At 55.4% G+C, this 20,668-nt stretch overlaps 1 protein-coding gene across 3 annotated transcripts; it reads left to right on the forward strand.

The window, feature by feature from the left end:
• The first annotated feature begins 787 nt into the window (after positions 1-787).
• On the forward strand, positions 788-19,595 carry CHMP1A (charged multivesicular body protein 1A). Of its 3 annotated transcripts, XM_078617621.1 has the most exons (8): positions 788-1,118; positions 11,862-11,881; positions 12,812-12,889; positions 14,195-14,341; positions 14,690-14,818; positions 16,021-16,208; positions 17,278-17,344; positions 19,346-19,595. In XM_078617621.1, the coding sequence occupies exons 1-7, from the start codon at positions 935-937 to the stop codon at positions 17,297-17,299; spliced, it is 768 nt and encodes a 255-aa protein (XP_078473747.1). In that variant the 5' UTR covers positions 788-934; the 3' UTR covers positions 17,300-17,344; positions 19,346-19,595. The 3 variants fall into 3 exon arrangements, with proteins under 3 accessions (XP_078473747.1, XP_078473746.1, XP_078473748.1); XM_078617620.1 differs by lacking the exon at positions 19,346-19,595 and having other exon boundaries at positions 17,278-18,439; XM_078617622.1 differs by lacking the exons at positions 788-1,118; positions 19,346-19,595 and adding an exon at positions 10,393-10,503 and having other exon boundaries at positions 17,278-18,439.
• Positions 19,596-20,668: the final 1,073 nt, after the last annotated feature.

Raw genomic sequence — 20,668 nt, forward strand, 5'->3', positions numbered from 1 at the left:
GACTTTGGAATCTGTAAGTTATTATTAGCGCCGGTAATTACGCCCTGAGGTTGTCACTCTGGGGAAGACTCTGGAGCGAGGCCAGATGGGATGATGGTGACCGATGGACGAAAGCGGTGATGAAGTGGCAGTTGATAACGATGATGACGATGTTAACACTGATGACGACATGATAATTGTTTTTTTTACCCTTTTATCTGGCAACAAAGCTGACACCTTTTTTTTTACAAGGAGTCATGTTTGCATTGACCACAATACCTGCGGTCGGAATGCAAACAAAAAATACAACTCTGATGATGTATGCACTGTCCTTGAAGTTGATTGGTCCACACCCGAGACAGCTTTCCTTAGAGCCCAGTCTCACATGGTGTTGGACCAGATGACGCCAAAAGGCGCACAACTCAAAGACAATGCACCATCAGAGTATGAGAGCTCGGGGTAAAAAAAAAAGGTGTCAGTTTGTTGCCAGATAAAAGGGTAAAAAAACTAATTATCATTTTTTGCTACTGGCTAAGGAGGTTCCAATGGTGAATGATGACGACGATGAATACAATGGTGATCAAAATGACAATGGCAATGATAACGATGATGACAATGAAAATGAACAGCGGCGACAATGAGGGAAATGATGATGATGACGGTGACGACTACGATGTTGACCCCAATGAAATCAGCGACGTCGACGACGCTTGCGATGGTGGTAACGGTTACGATGATGTCGCGACAGGGACGTGTTCATGGCGTGGGTGGCGGCACGGACCCAGGCCACGACGGCGACGGTCAAGTGACCTCCGGCGGGACCCCGCCCGGCTCCACGCAACCCGGGGGTGGGGGGAGGAGCGACAGTGTGACGCCCGCCAACCGCGTCGCGCGATGATTCACGGCAAACGACAGCGACGCTAAACAATAATCATGCGACGGTGGTGGTCGGGGGATGGGCGGCAAGACCAGGTCTTCATTTGAACTGGAAAACATTTCTGCACCCGGCGCACCACATCCAGTACCGCAATGCCCCCCTCTCTCTCTCTCGCTCGCTCGCCGTAGCCCCTGCAGCTGGCCACCACTCCAGCCCATGGGCCGCCCACCGGTGCAGTTGCATCGCCTGCACACACGCGACGGTGGGTGGCTACGTCGACGAAACTGAACGCGGCGGCGGTTGCGGCGGTTGCGGCGGTTGCGGCGGCTGAGGCCTCTTGAGCAGTCGTTAGCGTGCGGATGTCATCGGCGGTGGGGGCGGGCGGGCGGGGGAGGGGAGCTCAAGGGATGAATTAGCGACAGCGATGAGCTAAATTGAGGTGGGGGGGCGGGGCAGGAGGGTTGTGGGCGGGAAACTGAGCGACGGGTTGGTGGAGGAGGGAGGGAGGGGAGGGGGGTGGAGGGAGACTGAATCCGGTCCTGAGTGTGTATCACTTTTTAAATGTATTATTATTATTACTGCCATTGCTGGTGGATAATTTTTTTAAAGATGATATTTGCAATAAATATAAAGGGGAGCCCCTTTGGAGGGGGTTTCTCTCGCCTGGTGGAGAGGAAGTTTCGGCAGCGGAATTAATGAGTTTGTTAATTAATCGACGACCGAGTTGCCTTGGAAGCCGAGCAGGTTTGAGCCTGGCTCATGCGTGCCGAGGCGAGCGGCGTTTAAAGCGGTTTGCCGTCGGCCTGCGGGGCTGGGAGGTGGACAGAAGAGGGGCACTGCAGCAACAGCTTATCCACGAAGCACGCGGGCACGAGGAGGCCCCTGACCCAGCAGTGGATTGGCACTGGCTGTACGTAGTTCCTGGCTTTGGCTGCGTTTGGCCGAACCACGGCGTATGACCGCAGCCGGACCTATAGCACCTGGCACACACAGCGGTCTCGAATCCGATCACTATCCATAACTCAACCCTGCTTCAGCTTCTTTTTCATTTCATTTCATTCGTTTCATTTATTTGGAATAACCCTGTGAGCCATTCGGCTCTTGAATCGGGTGCAACCGCAACAAACAAAAAACTAAAACATGAACAAGAAAACATCTTAAAGTGACTATGTGACTATGTGCAAACAGTCGTCGTAACGATAACACGACAATGAAATGATTTACAACTCTGTCAATCCGCTCCTCGGTAAAGGCGTCGCCGTAACCGATTCGCTCGTGGGGGGATGTTTGACCATACTTCACCGCACAGGCCGGTGACGGCAGCGCCTGGGACCGCTTCAGATAATTCAACCGCTGATGGCCAGGGGTGGGTGGCTGAGCGGTAGAGCGAGCGGGCTTATGATGGGAAGCTTGCAAGTTCTGGTTGTGGGTCGACTCGGCCCATCATTGCTTTCGAGTCGATAACATGAGTACTAATTTGTAAGGTGGTCAGCGTTGGTTGTCCCATGGATATACTTTCCCCCGCCGCAGGAATGTGACATTTCCACCGCTTGCTTCACGTCACGCCAGCACGGAATCAATCGCTTGGACCTGACGGACGTGTTCCCCGTATCCAGGTCATCGAACTCGGGTCTCCGTGTTGATGGCGCAGTGCGCTTCACCGCACTGCGGCAACGCCGTTGGCAATGCGCGGCCAATTCTCTCTGCCGCCGCCTTCCCGTTCGTCTGCGGTTCCTTCCTCGCTGCTCCGAGTCGTCGTCTCTCCGTGAGAGCGAGCGACTGCTGCGTGGCGATGCCCGCGTTACGGAGTCGGCGGTCCAGGCTTCCCTCGCTCCTGTGCGGCGGCGGCAGCAGCAGCAGCAGATGCGATCTCCGAAATGGGCACGCAGAGCGAAACCGCACGTGGCGAGAGAGACGGCTGCCTGGCCCGGCGTAAGCGCGTACGGCACGCACGCACGGCCGCGGTACGCAAACGCTGTCCCGCGTGTGACCGCGTAGCCGCGGTGCGAGTGGATTCGAAGCGCGCGACGTCCTGGGTAGAAATAGTTTATCCGCATATACGGCGCGAGGTCCGACAAACCGGCCCCGCATCGAGCGAGGGAAACCTGTTGCGTTATTGTTCAGTGGCAAGGGTGGATACGTGGCAAAGACGTATTTTTTCTCTTCTTGGTTCTTTTGGTAAAGTCACGTAGAAGGGAAATAATAAAATAATAAAATATAACATAATAAAATACAATTCTCACGACGTTTCGGCCACAACGCAAGCAGCCGTCCTCAGGTGAAGAACAGGGCTATCGGAAAGACAGCGTCTGAATGAACACCACCAAGCTTGGCTGCGTATATGGTGTTCATTCAGACGCTGTCTTTCCGACAGCGCTGTTCTTCACCTGAGGACGGCTGCTTGCGTTGTGGCCGAAACGTCGTGAGAATTGTATTTTATTATGTTTAATTATTTTATTATTTCCCTTCTACGTGACTTTACCGAAAGAACCAAGAAGATGAATCCCTGCAGTCACGAAAGCTTTAAATCGAAACGTATTTTTTTGTTTATCTACGCACAACAGGGGAGGTGCGGCGACATGGATTAGGTTATCTTACGATTATTATCTCTTTTTTTATCGCTTAAAACCGCTTTCCTTTCTGACAAGTTGGCGGTCACACGGGGGCGCCTGAGTCACGAAACCCCCTGGCGAGTGAGGAGCGGCTGACGATTGAACTCGCGTGCGCGTGCGTAAAGATGGTTTATTTATTTTTCTTTCGCAAGCACGGCCTAACCCGCCATCCGGATAATCTGCCCACGGATCTAGAGTTTAGTGCATTTGCTGAATGAGATAATTGTCATTAGGCGTGGAGCGGGGGGGGGCTGGGTCATTACGGGTTTATTATTTTATTCCGCTTATTTTCCCGAGAAAGCCTCACGAAATCTCGACATCCGGCAGTTCACCAACGTTGTTGGTTCATGCTGATGAGACACTTGTAAGGTGAAACCGGTCCAGAGTTTGCAATCGTGCACTCCCAGGACGGCCGTGTGGTCGACGGGTCGTTAAAAAAACAACACAATTTTTCTTTCTTTCAACGGACAGATGTACGAAGGAAATATATTGTCCGCTTAATTTATTTTGACGTCTCAAAAAAGGTTGTTCCGCTAAAAACAAAAAATGTACATTTCAATCGATGAAATTAGCGAGTATCTACTTTTTTTGTCGTTGCTGGCACACGACCGACGGGCAGCGCTCTATTGCGCTCGACGTCACACGGGGGATCTGCATGACCCGTTCACTGCGCGGTCAACGCGCGCCTTCCCGCGTAAGCGGACGGCGCAATGTTGATGTACGGTTCACGACGCCCCGTACTATTTGGCAGGGGCGGCCTGCCGGATCCGAACCGCGAGTCTCTTCAGCAGGCGGCGAAACCGTGTGGTCATTGTCAGTGGGAGACAATAAGCGTTGTCTGGTGGGGGGCGGCCGTTGGTCATCAAGAGATATATAACTTGTGGTGGGGGTGTATAACATTCGCCCCCTACCCACCGACATTCACGATTCGTTGAACTGTTGTGAATCAGGCTCCGCGACATCCATTAAACTTTTTTTTTTACATTTGGTGTGAATGTAGAGGCCCTCTAGCGGTTGGCTGGGTCACGTGAATCGATTACCTACGGTGTTTACAGACCGGGGTGGTCTGGTGGAGCGGTGGCAGAGTGGTTAGTGCGCTGTGGTTAGTGCGCTGTGGTTAGTGCGCTGTGGTTAGTGCGCTGTGGTTAGTGCGCTGTGGTTAGTGCGCTGTGGTTAGTGCGCTGTGGTTAGTGCGCTGAGGTTAGTGCGCTGTGGTTAGTGCGCTGTGGTTAGTGCGCTGTGGTTAGTGCGCTGTGGTTAGTGCGCTGAGGTTAGTGCGCTGTGATTAGTGCGCTGTGGTTAGTGCGCTGTGGTTAGTGCGCTGTGGTTAGTGCGCTGTGGTTAGTGCGCTGTGGTTAGTGCGCTGAGGTTAGTGCGCTGTGGTTAGTGCGCTGTGGTTAGTGCGCTGTGGTTAGTGCGCTGAGGTTAGTGCGCTGTGGTTAGTGCGCTGTGGTTAGTGCGCTGTGGTTAGTGCGCTGTGGTTAGTGCGCTGAGGTTAGTGCGCTGTGGTTAGTGCGCTGAGGTTAGTGCGCTGTGGTTAGTGCGCTGTGGTTAGTGCGCTGTGGTTAGTGCGCTGTGGTTAGTGCGCTGAGGTTAGTGCGCTGTGGTTAGTGCGCTGTGGTTAGTGCGCTGTGGTTAGTGCGCTGTGGTTAGTGCGCTGTGGTTAGTGCGCTGTGGTTAGTGCGCTGTGGTTAGTGCGCTGTGGTTAGTGCGCTGTGGTTAGTGCGCTGTGGTTAGTGCGCTGAGGTTAGTGCGCTGTGGTTAGTGCGCTGTGGTTAGTGCGCTGTGGTTAGTGCGCTGTGGTTAGTGCGCTGTGGTTAGTGCGCTGTGGTTAGTGCGCTGTGGTTAGTGCGCTGTGGTTAGTGCGCTGAGGTTAGTGCGCTGTGGTTAGTGCGCTGTGGTTAGTGCGCTGTGGTTAGTGCGCTGTGGTTAGTGCGCTGTGGTTAGTGCGCTGAGGTTAGTGCGCTGTGGTTAGTGCGCTGTGGTTAGTGCGCTGAGGTTAGTGCGCTGAGGTTAGTGCGCTGTGGTTAGTGCGCTGTGATTAGTGCGCTGAGGTTAGTGCGCTGTGGTTAGTGCGCTGAGGTTAGTGCGCTGTGGTTAGTGCGCTGTGGTTAGTGCGCTGTGATTAGTGCGCTGTGATTAGTGCGCTGTGGTTAGTGCGCTGTGATTAGTGCGCTGTGATTAGTGCGCTGTGGTTAGTGCGCTGTGGTTAGTGCGCTGTGGTTAGTGCGCTGTGGTTAGTGCGCTGTGGTTAGTGCGCTGTGATTAGTGCGCTGTGGTTAGTGCGCTGTGATTAGTGCGCTGTGATTAGTGCGCTGTGATTAGTGCGCTGTGGTTAGTGCGCTGTGGTTAGTGCGCTGTGATTAGTGCGCTGTGGTTAGTGCGCTGTGGTTAGTGCGCTGTGGTTAGTGCGCTGTGATTAGTGCGCTGTGATTAGTGCGCTGTGGTTAGTGCGCTGTGGTTAGTGCGCTGTGATTAGTGCGCTGTGATTAGTGCGCTGTGGTTAGTGCGCTGTGGTTAGTGCGCTGTGATTAGTGCGCTGTGGTTAGTGCGCTGTGGTTAGTGCGCTGTGGTTAGTGCGCTGTGATTAGTGCGCTGTGATTAGTGCGCTGTGGTTAGTGCGCTGTGATTAGTGCGCTGTGATTAGTGCGCTGTGGTTAGTGCGCTGTGGTTAGTGCGCTGTGGTTAGTGCGCTGTGGTTAGTGCGCTGTGGTTAGTGCGCTGTGATTAGTGCGCTGTGGTTAGTGCGCTGTGGTTAGTGCGCTGTGATTAGTGCGCTGTGGTTAGTGCGCTGTGGTTAGTGCGCTGTGGTTAGTGCGCTGTGATTAGTGCGCTGTGGTTAGTGCGCTGTGGTTAGTGCGCTGTGATTAGTGCGCTGTGGTTAGTGCGCTGTGGTTAGTGCGCTGTGGTTAGTGCGCTGTGATTAGTGCGCTGTGATTAGTGCGCTGTGGTTAGTGCGCTGTGGTTAGTGCGCTGTGGTTAGTGCGCTGTGGTTAGTGCGCTGTGGTTAGTGCGCTGTGATTAGTGCGCTGTGGTTAGTGCGCTGTGGTTAGTGCGCTGTGATTAGTGCGCTGTGGTTAGTGCGCTGTGGTTAGTGCGCTGTGATTAGTGCGCTGTGGTTAGTGCGCTGTGGTTAGTGCGCTGTGATTAGTGCGCTGTGGTTAGTGCGCTGTGGTTAGTGCGCTGTGGTTAGTGCGCTGTGGTTAGTGCGCTGTGGTTAGTGCGCTGTGATTAGTGCGCTGTGGTTAGTGCGCTGTGGTTAGTGCGCTGTGGTTAGTGCGCTGTGATTAGTGCGCTGTGATTAGTGCGCTGTGGTTAGTGCGCTGTGATTAGTGCGCTGTGGTTAGTGCGCTGTGGTTAGTGCGCTGTGGTTAGTGCGCTGTGGTTAGTGCGCTGTGGTTAGTGCGCTGTGGTTAGTGCGCTGTGATTAGTGCGCTGTGGTTAGTGCGCTGAGGTTAGTGCGCTGTGATTAGTGCGCTGTGGTTAGTGCGCTGAGGTTAGTGCGCTGAGGTTAGTGCGCTGTGGTTAGTGCGCTGTGGTTAGTGCGCTGTGGTTAGTGCGCTGTGATTAGTGCGCTGTGGTTAGTGCGCTGTGATTAGTGCGCTGTGGTTAGTGCGCTGTGGTTAGTGCGCTGTGATTAGTGCGCTGTGGTTAGTGCGCTGAGGTTAGTGCGCTGTGATTAGTGCGCTGTGGTTAGTGCGCTGAGGTTAGTGCGCTGTGATTAGTGCGCTGTGGTTAGTGCGCTGTGGTTAGTGCGCTGTGATTAGTGCGCTGTGGTTAGTGCGCTGAGGTTAGTGCGCTGTGATTAGTGCGCTGTGGTTAGTGCGCTGAGGTTAGTGCGCTGAGGTTAGTGCGCTGTGATTAGTGCGCTGAGGTTAGTGCGCTGTGATTAGTGCGCTGAGGTTAGTGCGCTGTGGTTAGTGCGCTGTGGTTAGTGCGCTGTGGTTAGTGCGCTGAGGTTAGTGCGCTGTGATTAGTGCGCTGAGGTTAGTGCGCTGTGATTAGTGCGCTGAGGTTAGTGCGCTGTGGTTAGTGCGCTGTGATTAGTGCGCTGTGATTAGTGCGCTGTGGTTAGTGCGCTGTGATTAGTGCGCTGTGATTAGTGCGCTGAGGTTAGTGCGCTGTGGTTAGTGCGCTGTGATTAGTGCGCTGTGGTTAGTGCGCTGTGATTAGTGCGCTGAGGTTAGTGCGCTGTGATTAGTGCGCTGTGATTAGTGCGCTGTGATTAGTGCGCTGTGGTTAGTGCGCTGTGATTAGTGCGCTGTGGTTAGTGCGCTGTGGTTAGTGCGCTGTGGTTAGTGCGCTGAGGTTAGTGCGCTGTGGTTAGTGCACTGAGGTTAGTGCGCTGTGATTAGTGCGCTGTGGTTAGTGCGCTGTGGTTAGTGCGCTGTGGTTAGTGCGCTGTGGTTAGTGCACTGAGGTTAGTGCGCTGTGATTAGTGCGCTGTGGTTAGTGCGCTGTGGTTAGTGCGCTGTGGTTAGTGCGCTGAGGTTAGTGCGCTGTGGTTAGTGCACTGAGGTTAGTGCGCTGTGATTAGTGCGCTGTGGTTAGTGCGCTGTGGTTAGTGCGCTGTGGTTAGTGCGCTGTGGTTAGTGCGCTGTGGTTAGTGCGCTGTGGTTAGTGCGCTGTGGTTAGTGCGCTGTGGTTAGTGCGCTGTGATTAGTGCGCTGTGGTTAGTGCGCTGAGGTTAGTGCGCTGTGGTTAGTGCACTGAGGTTAGTGCGCTGTGATTAGTGCGCTGTGGTTAGTGCGCTGTGGTTAGTGCGCTGTGGTTAGTGCGCTGAGGTTAGTGCGCTGTGGTTAGTGCACTGAGGTTAGTGCGCTGTGATTAGTGCGCTGTGGTTAGTGCGCTGTGGTTAGTGCGCTGTGGTTAGTGCGCTGTGATTAGTGCGCTGTGGTTAGTGCGCTGTGGTTAGTGCGCTGTGGTTAGTGCGCTGTGGTTAGTGCGCTGTGGTTAGTGCGCTGTGGTTAGTGCGCTGTGGTTAGTGCGCTGTGGTTAGTGCGCTGTGGTTAGTGCGCTGTGGTTAGTGCGCTGTGGTTAGTGCGCTGTGATTAGTGCGCTGTGGTTAGTGCGCTGTGGTTAGTGCGCTGTGGTTAGTGCGCTGTGGTTAGTGCGCTGTGGTTAGTGCGCTGTGGTTAGTGCGCTGTGGTTAGTGCGCTGAGGTTAGTGCGCTGTGGTTAGTGCGCTGAGGTTAGTGCGCTGTGGTTAGTGCGCTGTGGTTAGTGCGCTGTGGTTAGTGCGCTGAGGTTAGTGCGCTGTGGTTAGTGCTCTGAGGTTAGTGCGCTGTGGTTAGTGCGCTGTGGTTAGTGCGCTGTGATTAGTGCGCTGTGGTTAGTGCGCTGAGGTTAGTGCGCTGTGGTTAGTGCTCTGAGGTTAGTGCGCTGTGGTTAGTGCGCTGTGGTTAGTGCGCTGTGGTTAGTGCGCTGAGGTTAGTGCGCTGTGGTTAGTGCGCTGTGGTTAGTGCGCTGTGGTTAGTGCTCTGAGGTTAGTGCGCTGTGGTTAGTGCGCTGTGGTTAGTGCGCTGTGGTTAGTGCGCTGAGGTTAGTGCGCTGTGGTTAGTGCTCTGAGGTTAGTGCGCTGTGGTTAGTGCTCTGAGGTTAGTGCGCTGTGGTTAGTGCTCTGAGGTTAGTGCGCTGTGGTTAGTGCTCTGAGGTTAGTGCGCTGTGGTTAGTGCTCTGAGGTTAGTGCGCTGTGGTTAGTGCGCTGTGGTTAGTGCGCTGTGGTTAGTGCGCTGTGCTATGGCGCCGGCTTGGTGTGTCTCCCAGAGCCACGTTTGTCGTGGAGAGGACATGGACCTATTGTTACCTAGAGGGTCAACACGTGGGGGAGGGGGGGGGAAGTGTGAGGTGGGGGGGATGTGACGGGGTAGGGGGAAATGAGAGGGGGGGGGCCGGAAGTGAGGGGGGCCGGAAGTGAGGGTGGCCGGAAGTGAGGGGAGCCGAGGGGGGCCGGAAGTGAGGGGGGCCGGAAGTGACGCCATCTTGTTTAGTTCACTTTAGATCCGCCATCCCAGAACCACGTAGTTTAGGTACTGTATACAGAAGGCCTAGAATAAAGAGTTAATGACATAGACGTTTTGGAAATGCTATTAGCGTCAATCGCCCTGAGTAGATGTTTTCAGGGTTATTTGACAGCGTCATTCAACTATTGCTTATGACAATTTGGAGTTTTGCTCTTCCATTGCAGGAGCGCAGGCTCCAGTGGTTTACTACATTGGTCAATCTTCTTGGTTCTTTCGGTAAAGTCACGTAGAAGGGAAATAATAAAATAAAACATAATAAAATAATTATCACGACGTTTTGGCCACAGCGCAAGCAGCCGTTATTTCCCTTCTACGAGACTTTACCGAAAGAAACCAAGAAGATGAATCGCTGCAAACAGAAAATCCAAGAAAAGACAGCAAAATATTGCAGAAAAAACACCGTACACCAACGCAGTGGGATGCAAGTCAAACAACCAACAACAATTAATTTTAATGCTTTACCTACGTGACTTTACCGAAAAAAACCTAAGAATATGAATCCTTGCAGTCACGAAAGCTTCAAATCTAGAACCAACAACAACCACAAGAACAACGATCCACCCGCGCGCCAACGGGCCCATCCCATCGCATCGCTCCGTCGCCACGGCTGGCAGCCTTTACAAGGCGGCGGATAATCCTCAACGAGGAGGAGGAGGTGGTGGTGGTGGTGACGGTAGCCAAGACACGCACCCCCCAAGTCAGCTGAGCGAGGAGTCATCGCGAGCACGTGCTCAGCGCGTGACGCGCGACGTCATCGAGTGAGAGGGCGTGGCTGTTCTGACGTCGTCGACGGGGAACAGTGACGTCACCGGCGGCGGGGGCGGGGCATTGCGCAACCACGGTTGGTGACTTGAGCGCGTGACGCGCGACGTCATCGAGTGAGAGGGCGTGGCTGTTATGACGTCGTCGTCGATGGGGAGCAGTGACGTCACCGGGGGCGGGGCATTGCGCAACCGCGGTTGGTGACGTCACCAAGAAGGAAGAGACTGAGACCCCCAAACTCGCCATGGACGGTAAGAGAAGCTTTTCGCGGTGTTGCTGTGTTTGTTGTGGGGTGTTTGCTGTGGGGTGTTGTGTGAGAGTGACTGACAACTACGGCAAGGGGTGCGTGTGTGTGGTGGTGGTGGGTGTGTGGTTCGCGTGCGTAAGTCAGTCGCGCTGAGCCGGAGATGTGGAAGAGGAGGCCGACTGCGGCCTGGTGAGAAGCCTGCGGGTTTTCCTGGCTGGTTGGCCCGCGATGGAGCGCCGCTTTGGCGGCGGGGTCGTGTCGGCGTCCTCCCCCCCCCCCTCCACCGTTATACACTTCCACACGACGATAAGCAACTTCGCTGAGCTATCATTTGTGGCCTGGTCGCTTCTGAAAAATAAGTTTATACCTTCAGTTTGACTTTACCTGGTAAGATAAACAAAATTGTGTAAATTTGTTGGTGTGATTCGTTTACCTCACCTTTAATTTCCAATCCCCCCCATCGTGTTTCTGTGTTGTTTGTTGTCACGTTCTGCCCTGCCCCTGCTAGACATCTGTGAACAAAAGAGCTCTATATCTCATCGGATTCCTCCTGTGGTATACAATTATCTGATTCTCAGTCCCGTGTCGTCTCATCCCTCCCCTCTCCCCCCATATTCACCCCCCCTCCCTCCTCTCATCGATCAGAATCATTTTTTTTATTTTTCCTGGAGGAGGGAATCCGATAAGCTATGAAGCTCTTTTTCACAGATGTCCAGTCGGACACATGACAGATCTTCCCTCTCATCTCCCTTGTATGTTCCATGTCTTCTCTCCCCCCTCTCTCCTGTATCGCTTCCCTATCTCCCCTCACGCCCCCCTCTCAGCTATCACCATACCCCCCCCCCACCCCTTCTGACTCGCCTCAACTCCAAATGGCCTCCCCTGTTACCTGTCCTGTTACCTGTCCTGTTACCTGTCCTGTTACCTCTTCTGTTACCTGTCCTGTTACCTATTCTGTTACCTCTTCTGTTACCTGTCCTGTTACCTGTCTTGTTACCTATTCTGTTACCTCTTCTATTACCTCTTCTATTACCTGTCCTGTTACCTCCCCTGTTACCTCTTCTGTAACCTCCCCTGTTATCTCTCGTTCCCCTCGGCACTTTCGGCTCTTTCCCTGTCTCCCGACGAAACACGGATTACCGGAGACCGCTCCAGCGTGTGCTTGTGTCGCCCAATTGCCGGTGTCGTCACTTATCGTCACGTAGCCGACGGGCATGCGTCGCGATATTGCGTCGATTTATTTTTTTTACACACACACACATCACGTGGAGAATTGTGTACATTGTTCAGAATCGGAATCTTTATTGCGTTATGTTGTTGACTCGTGCGCGTGTGTGTGTGTCTGTGTCTCTCTTTTCGCAGACACTTTGTTCCAGTTGAAGGTAAAAAGCGCTCCTCGCCTGCGATTCACGGCACAAATAGATGACGACTTTAACATGTCAACAGAGTTGTGACGATGCCCCCCCATTGTTGGCGGGGCGACTTGCGTTTCTCGAAGATTGTTCTTCCCGTCGCGGGCTGGTTTTGATCCGATCACAACGCCTTTTGGTTTCAGTTGATGATGCATTCAAGGGTCGCCGATGTATTAGTTTGTCTTGTGTTCAGGTGTTTGGAGTTGGAGGTAAGGTGTGTGTGGTGTTCAGGTGTGTGTGGTGCTCAGGTGTTAACGGGAATTGAACCCGGGTCGCCGGGTTCGTAGTGCAGCGCGCTAACCGCTACACTACCGCTCCCCGCTAGGGTATACACGGTTAGCACAGTAGGGGGCACAAGTGGTGCATCAGCCGGTCATTTCACTCAGGCAACGCATGGCACCTGCTGGGTCTGTCCCGTGACCGCCTGCCAGCGGGCGTTTGACACTTCACGTGGCCTTAACGTGCACATAGCCTGGCACAAGTGACGTCACCGCCACTTAGTAGCGAATGGCGGTTGTTGTATATACGATTGGAGGGTGGTGGTGCAGTTTTTCGTGCGCTGCGCTACAAACCTAGCGACCCAAGTTCGATTCCCGCTCACGACGGTCAATAACAGTGGCGAAAATTTGAACCGGTCCTGGGCCTCCCCTAGGTCGATTCGGCCTCAAATGAGAACCTGATGCGGTGTAGTAAACATCGCCACTCGGGAGACCACCCACTTGTACCGGCCTTCATAGGTGCTCGCTAACAGCACTTACCCCAGCAGGGTCTTTGTCGCGTGTTTACCCTGTGTGTGTGCCCTGTGTGTGTACCCTGTGTGTGTGTGCCCTGTGTGTGTACCCGGCGTACACACGGCTGCCGCTGCGGTGGTCAACGTCAACGTTGCTGCTCCGCTCTCAGTTCACAGCGAAGCAGCTGGAGAAGCTCTCCAAGAAGGCGGAGAAGGACGCCAAGACAGAGCAGGCCAAAGTCAAGAAGGTAAAGCGCCGCCCGCATACCCACGTGTGCCACTTGAACAATTTTTTTTTATTTTTCACCAGGGAAGGCGCACTCAACTGTCACTTTTTCCCAGGACGCCACTCACATCGCCCTGAATGCACCCAGTGGATGGGTGACCATCACCACCGGGGCTTGCGGGAGGTAGCGCTCAGTGGGCAGAGCGTTCTGCCACCTTGGCGCAACGAGACGGGCATTGGCTCTTATCGAAACTAAACTCTTACACTTATTTTATTTTACCGGGTGAGGCGCACTAAACTGCGTAGCTCTTTTCAGAAGCGATATGGCTCTCCGTGCGAGTCTGTGTGAGCCTGTGGGTCTCTGTGGGTCTCTGTGTGAGCCTCTATGTGAGTCTGTGTGTCTCTGTGTGAGTCTGTGGGTCTCTGTGTGAGTCTGTGGCTCTGTGCGAGTCTGTGGGTCTCTGTAAGCTTGTGGGTCTCTCTGTGAGTCTGTGGGTCTCTGTCTGAGCCTGTGGGACTCTATCTAAGAGCAGATGGTGGGTGACTGTCAGGGCTGATCTTGGAGGTCGCTGTGTGTCTCCACCGCTCAGCAGCTGCAGGAACTGACGGAGGGTATAAAGCATTGGCGAGGTGTGGTGGTGGTGGTGACGGCATCACCTACTTTGGCCACAATTACATGTTGATGTTGAGTGACTGGTAGTAAACTTTGCCCACTTCTTATTGACCTTTACGTCACATCGGCGACACGGGCTGGTTGTTACGTCTTATCCACACCGTGTTTAACCCCCACACTCCGTTCCAGATGAACGTCTTAACCCTCACCTCGTGCAACTTTGCCCCCACTAACTTAGCGCAGTGGGTTTCCGCGGCCAGTGTTACGATTCGTCATTTATTCTTGGGTTTGACCTAGTTTTTGTTTTAATTGTCACGCGTACAAATGTCGAAACAAAAGCGCCGGTTATGATTTGTCGGCACCCTGCGAGTTGAGGAGCAATTCTCCACAGCCGAATCTAGCGCCGTCGGTCGCTGCGGCTGCGTGACATCGTGCGAGTTTGGGGGCTCATACACTCGGCAACTGCGTGAACCAAAAATGAACCGAAAACTCCTCTCATTCCCCCCACCCCACCCCTCCACCCCCCCCACCTCCCCTATGCACCTCCCCTCCCCCCACTTCCCCTCCCGCCACCTCCCCTCCCTACTCCTCCCCTCCCTACTCCTCCCCTCCCTACTCCTCCCCTCCCTTCACCTCCCTTCACCTCCCCTCCCCCCACCTCCCCCTCCCTACTCCTCCCCTCCCTCCCCCTCCCCTCCTCCCGCCGCACACCAGGCACTGCAGCAGAAGAATGTGGAGGGCGCGCGGATCTACGCGGAGAACTCGATCCGCAAGAAGAACGAGGGGCTCAACTGGCTCCGCATGGCGTCCCGCGTCGACGCCGTCGCATCCAAAGTGCAGAGCGCGGTCACCATGAAGGCGGTGAGGACCGCCGGTGGAATAACCCAATTGCACCGCACCGGTGGAATAATCCACAGCGGTGCGGCGATCCACAGCACCGCGCACCGCAGCACCGCACCAGGACAAGGCGACATGAGGGCACCGCAACACGCGCACTATTTCTCTGGGATCTCCAGCTTCCTCCTAAATGAGTTCCCGGTGCGGTGTGTCATCTACGTCAGAACTGGGGAGAAAAATGCGGCTGGGCGAGGTGCTCGCCACACCACACCCCCTGGTGTGCCGTGCTGGTCTTGGGTGTCGCTCGCTCACGGCAGTTGCCACTGCAGTCTTGACGAGGCTATACGGGGGCATCTCTGTCTTTTCGATCAGGTGACCAAGAACATGGGTCAGGTGACCAAGTCGCTGGACAAGGCCCTCAAGTCGATGGACCTGCAGAAAGTGTCGGCCGTCATGGACAAGTTTGAGCACCAGGTGCAGAACCTGGACGTCCACACCTCGGTGAGTTCCGCTTCATCGCTCGCGCGACCTGCCCCCGCTCACCCTGAACACCACTTGCACACTGCTGGGGAGACAAAGACGGCCTGGCGCGGTGCTGGCCAAACGGCAATCCCCGCGTGTGCCGTGCCGGCCTTGATAGGTGCTCGCTAACAGAGCTTCAGCCCGACTGGTGCGCATGGTTACCCGGAGGATCTGTGTGCGTGCGTGAATATGTGTGTGTGTACGTGTGTGTGTAAGTGTGTGTACGTGTGTGTGTGTGTGTGTAAGTGTGTGTACGTGTGTGTACTTGTGTGTACTTGTGTGTGTGTGTGTACGTGTGTGTGTGTACGTGTGTGTGTGTGTGTATATGTGTGTGTGTGTGTATATGTGTGTGTGTGTACGTGTGTGTGTGTGTACGTGTGTGTGTGTGTACGTGTGTGTGTGTACGTGTGTGTGTGTACGTGTGTGTGTGTGTACATGTGTGTGTGTGTACATGTGTGTGTGTGTGTGGGGAGCGGTAGTGTAGCGGTTAGGGCGCTGCGCTACTAACCTGGCGGACCCAGGTTCGATTCCTGTTCACGGTCAACACCGGTGACGATTATCTGAACCAGTCCTGGGCCTCCCCTAGGTCGACTCAGCCTCAAATGAGTACCTGGTGCGGTGTGTAAACTTCTCCGCAAGGGAGACAAAGGTGGCCGGGCGTGGTGCTGGCCACCCCCCACCCCCTCTCGCCAACACAGGGGATCTTCACGCGCGTGCGTGCGTGCGTTGCACAGGAGATCATCTTCTTGGTTCTTTCGGGAAAGTCACGTAGAAGGGAAGTAATAATAAAATAATAAAAATAAAACATAATAAAATAATTCTCACGACGTTTCAGCCACAACGCAAGCAGCCGTCCTCAGGTGAAGACCAGGTCTGTCGGGGAGACAGCATCTGAAAAAAATTGCACAGGAGATCTTAACGTGCGTGCGTCACACGGGATATTGACGTGTGTGCGCGCGTGCGTGCGTTACACAGGTGGTCTTGACACGTGTGTGCGCGTGCGTGCGTTACACAGGTGGTCTTGACACGTGTGTGCGCGTGCGTGCGTTACACAGGTGGTCTTGACACGTGTGTGTGCGTGCGTGCGTTACACAGGTGGTCTTGACATGTGTGTGTGCGCGTGCGTGCGTTACACAGGTGGTCTTGACACGTGTGTGCGCGTGCGTGCGTGTGTCGCTCAGGTGATGGAGGACAGCATGAGCTCGGCGACGACGCTCACGACGCCCCAGGACCAGGTGGAGAGCCTCATCCACCAGATCGCCGAGGAGAACGGCCTCGAGGTGATGGATCAGTTGGAGCAGCTTCCGGCCGGGGCCTCCACCGTGGGCGAGGCCAGCGCCCGCGGCCAGGAGGACCAGCTGTCCCGCAGGTGCCACGCCGCCACCACCACCAGGGCACCACGGGGACGACGCACGGGGGGGACACGGGGACGACACACGGGGACGACACACGGGGACGACACGGGCACGACACGGGCACGACACGGGGACGACACGGGGACGACACGGGGACGACACACGGGGACGACACGGGGACGACACGGGGACGACACGGGGACGACACGGCACACGGGGACGACACGGGGACGACACGGCACACGGGGACGACACGGGGACGACACGGGGACGACACGGCACACGGGGACGACACGGGGACGACGACACGGGGACAACACGGGGACGACACGGGGACGACACGGGGGCGACACGGGGGGGACACGGGGAGCACACGGGGACGACACACCGGGACGACACGGGGACGACACGGGGACACTGCAAACCGCTACGACAATTACAGAAGCACCATTGGACCCTCATTTGCCAGTAAAAAATATAATTGTTTTTTTACCCTTCTATTTGGCAACAAAACTGACACCTTTTTTACAAGGAGTCATGTTTGCATAGACCACAATACCTGCAGCCATAATGCAAACAAAAACATAACTCTGATAATGAATGCACTGTCCTTGAAGTTGATTGGTCCACACCCGAGACAGCTTTTCTTAGCCTAGTCTCACCCTGGTGTTGGACCATCTGGACCAATCAACTTCAAGGACAGTGCATATATTATCAGAGTTATGTTTTTGTTTGCATTATGACTGCAGGTATTGTGGTCTATGCAAACATGACTCCTTGTAAAAAAAGGTGTCAGTTTTGTTGCCAGATAGAAGGCTAAAAAAACAATTATCAATTACAGAAGCATTTTAAGCCTAAATTACGACACCCGAGATCGAGATTACAATCAATTTCGACGTACGCGATTGCAACCGCAGCTCCCACCGGTACACGCCGCCACGTTACCCGTTGGCACGACCCCGCCACGGCACGCTGTGGCACGTCGCGACGTCGGCACGCAGCGGTGCCTTGGCAGTGAAAGTGGGCCGGTGTAACTTTCGGTTCTGTGTTCCTTTCACCCCCCCCCTCCCCTCTCTGACGCAGGCTGGCCGCTCTGAGGCAGTGAACGCGGCCGGGAGAAGAGCTGCCTGCAATGGTTGAGAGAATCCACGTTTGTATATACAGTATATATATGTGTACACACAGATAGACTCTTACGTACACGCGCGCAGTCTTACACACACGCGCACGCACACCTGCAAAACACTCACGTGCAGTGCGCTAACCACCGCGCCACCACCCGGCACACACAGAAAGACAAAGATCCTCTGTTCTCACAAACGCGTAGATCATCCCGTGTGGCCAACGCAGGCTGTTGGGGCAAATGCTGTTAAGCGAAGCACCTATGAAGGCCGGCACGGCACGGCACACGCCCGTCCGGCTTTGTCTCCCCCGTGGCGATGGTTTTACACACCGCACCAGGTAGTCATTTGAGGTCGAGTCGACCTAGGGGAGGCCCAGGACCGGTCGCAGACAATCGTCGCCGGTGTTGTGCCGTGAGCGCTCCCCACACAACACTTGACATTGCGCCTGCCTCGATGCGCGTGCCTGTACACGCTGGCACGCACTTGGAGCCACACACCACACCTCCCATGCACCGATCTAAACTTAGCTGCTGGTTGCGGTGATGAGTAATCTGCCCGCGCTGTTTGTTTTTTTTCGTTGCGTTTCTCGGGTTTCCTCCGTGCGGCTTTCTTTTTTTTCCTTCCCTCCCTCCGTGGGTTTTTCATTTTAATCGGCGACAGCGGCGCCAGCGGTGGCAGCGTCCGAAACAAAAGCCAACGGCTGGTACAGTGCGTCCTCTAAATAACGTCGCCGGCAGATAATTTTGGGGACCCCCCCCCCCACCACAAAAAAATCGATAGCCTGAGAATGGAAGGGAATAAATAATAATCGCGCAGGGCAGACTGTGACTGCCGCGAACGCCCGGTTCAGCGCTGTCACAGCCGCGGTGGCGTTGAAATAGCGCGTTGCAGAGTTGGCTTTGCGTGGTCGTCGGTCGAAGGGGAGCCGCCTGAAAGAATGGGGGATACATTTGGGCTCCGTTGAAACAAAGGGGATTTTGTGAACGAAGCTGATATACCGGGGCGGGGGGCTGGGGGTGGTAGGTGGGCACGGGGAGGCACCCCCATCCCTGGGTTTGGCTGCTATTTTGAGGACGCGCTATTTTGGATTTCGTACCCAGCACTTTGTGTGAGAGCGAGAGTCGTGTGCGAGTGTGACGGTGAGAGAGTCGTGTGTGAGGGTAGTGTGTGAGTGAGAGTGTGAGAGTGTGAGTGTGTGAGAGTGTGAGTGAGTGTGTGAGAGTGTGTGAGAATGTGAGTGTGTGTGAGTGTAGTGTGTGTGTGAGTGTGTGTGAGAGTGAGTGAATGTGTGAGTGTGTGTGAGTGTAGTGTGTGTGAGTGTGTGTGAGTGAGTGAGAGTGTGAGTGAATGTGTGAGTGTGAGTGAGAGTGTAGTGTGTGAGTGAGTGTAGAGTGAGAGTGTGAGTGTAGTGTGAGTGTAGTGAGTGTAGTGTGTGTGTGAGAGAGTGTGTGAGTGTGAGAGAGAGTGTGTGAGTGAGAGTGTGAGAGAGAGTGTGAGTGTGTGTGAGTGAGTGTGAGTGAGTGCGCTAATCCTACCTGCTGCGGGAGCCGTTTGCACAGCGAGCCCCCGCGGCGTCTCAGCCCCTCCCGGTGCTCGCACTCGTCGCACTCGTCGCACTCGTCGCACTCGTCGCACTCGTCGCACTCGTCGCACTCGTCGCACTCGTCGCACTCGTCGCACTCGTCGCACTCGTCGCACTCGTCGCACTCGTCGCACTCGTCGCACTCGTCGCACGATCGCCCTTTGTCCACTGGCACATCCGAACCGAGCCAGGGGGTGGGACAAGCTCGCGGTGCTGGTGGGTGCCGTGTTTGCCCCCCCCCCCCCCCCCTGTTTTGCCGGGCCTCGCCAAAGACGTCTGAATCTGGCTCGGGGGGGGGGGGGGCCAAGCAGGGCCGGGGAAGGAGCTCGCGATGAGTTGATGGCGCGTGTGTCGCCGTGTCGCGACCCGCGCGGCGTATCGACTTGTCCGTTCTTGACGTTGGCGTGCCACTGACTAAGCCCCCCCCTCCCCCCCTCCGGCACAGCCGGGTTGTACCGGTGGAGGAGGAGAGGGTATTGGACATCGACGCCAAATTCGGCGCCGGATATTTTGCGTGTCAACGCGAGTCCGGAGTCGATGGGCCACGACTTGCAGCGGCCGTCGGCGACGTTCTCCACGCCGATGACCCAGAGAGACACCCGGCCGAGGTTGAGCGGCGCTGGTTACAGCGCCACGTGGGGTCGCCTCCTCACTCTGGAGATCCCCTCCCCCCCCCCCCAACAAGATCCCCCCCCCCCCACATCCCCCCACCAAGATCCCCCTCCCACCACCTTACCACCCCCGCACCCCCTTCAACATCCCACCCCCCCCACCTAGATCCATCTCCAACAAGGTCCCCCCCCACCTCCCTCACCCAGATCCCCCCCCCCCACCATCCTCATGAACATCCCACCCCCCTCACCAAGATCTCCCCCCCCACCTCCCCCACCAAGATCCCCCACCTCCCCCCACCTCGATCCCACCGTGAGAATGCAATGACCACATCAGGCACCTGCTATGCCAGCTGCAGCAGGAGCAGCTGCAGTAGCAGCAGCTGCTGCTGTAGCTGCTGCTGCTGCAGCTGCTGCTGCTGCAGCTGCTGTAGCTGCTGCTGCTGTAGCTGCTGCTGCTGTAGCTGCTGCTGCTGTAGCTGCTGTAGGTGCTGTAGGTGTGTGTGGGGGGGGGCTGTGAGGTCATCCCGAGTCTCTCCGCCCCCCACCGTGTTTGCACGCGCGCTGGGTTACCTCTAGAGATTGTCTGCTTTGCTCCCACGTGAGGTCGAACACTACATGAACGATATTGGGCAAAATGTGTATTAGGCGACTCTGCAAAGCTTTTTTGGTGTGGGGGGGGGCGGGGTATCATTCTAATTCGGCATGCGTGTGCTCGCGACAAACTGCACGTGGGTTGTGTGAGAGATGTAATTAGTTGTGGGGGTTTCCGGGGGGGGGAGCGTTGCGGTTGCTGACTTCTGAATTATAAATACTCTGTCCGTGTGCCTTGTGTACGTTCGCATCCTTCCGATGAACGCGCCGTAAAAATTGTCTGCGTCAAATAAACATTGCTCGGTTTGAACGCCCGTGTGTGCGTGCCTGCCTCTGCGTGCGTCTAAGTGGGGAGCGGTGGTCTAGCGGTTAGCGCTATGAACCCGGCGACCCGGGTTCGATTCCCGCTCACGGCAAACAACAGGTGAAGATTATCTGAACCGGTCCTGGGCCTCCCCTAGGTCGACTCGGCTTCAAATGAGCACCTGGTGCGGGGTGTAAACATCGCCACTGGGGAGACAAGCGCTCGGGCGTGGTGCTGGCCACCCAACCCCCTCGTGTGC

This window comes from Lampetra planeri, chromosome 54, assembly GCF_965212315.1.
Source record: "Lampetra planeri chromosome 54, kcLamPlan1.2.h2, whole genome shotgun sequence".
In the NCBI taxonomy this organism is placed as follows: Eukaryota; Metazoa; Chordata; class Hyperoartia; order Petromyzontiformes; family Petromyzontidae; genus Lampetra; species Lampetra planeri.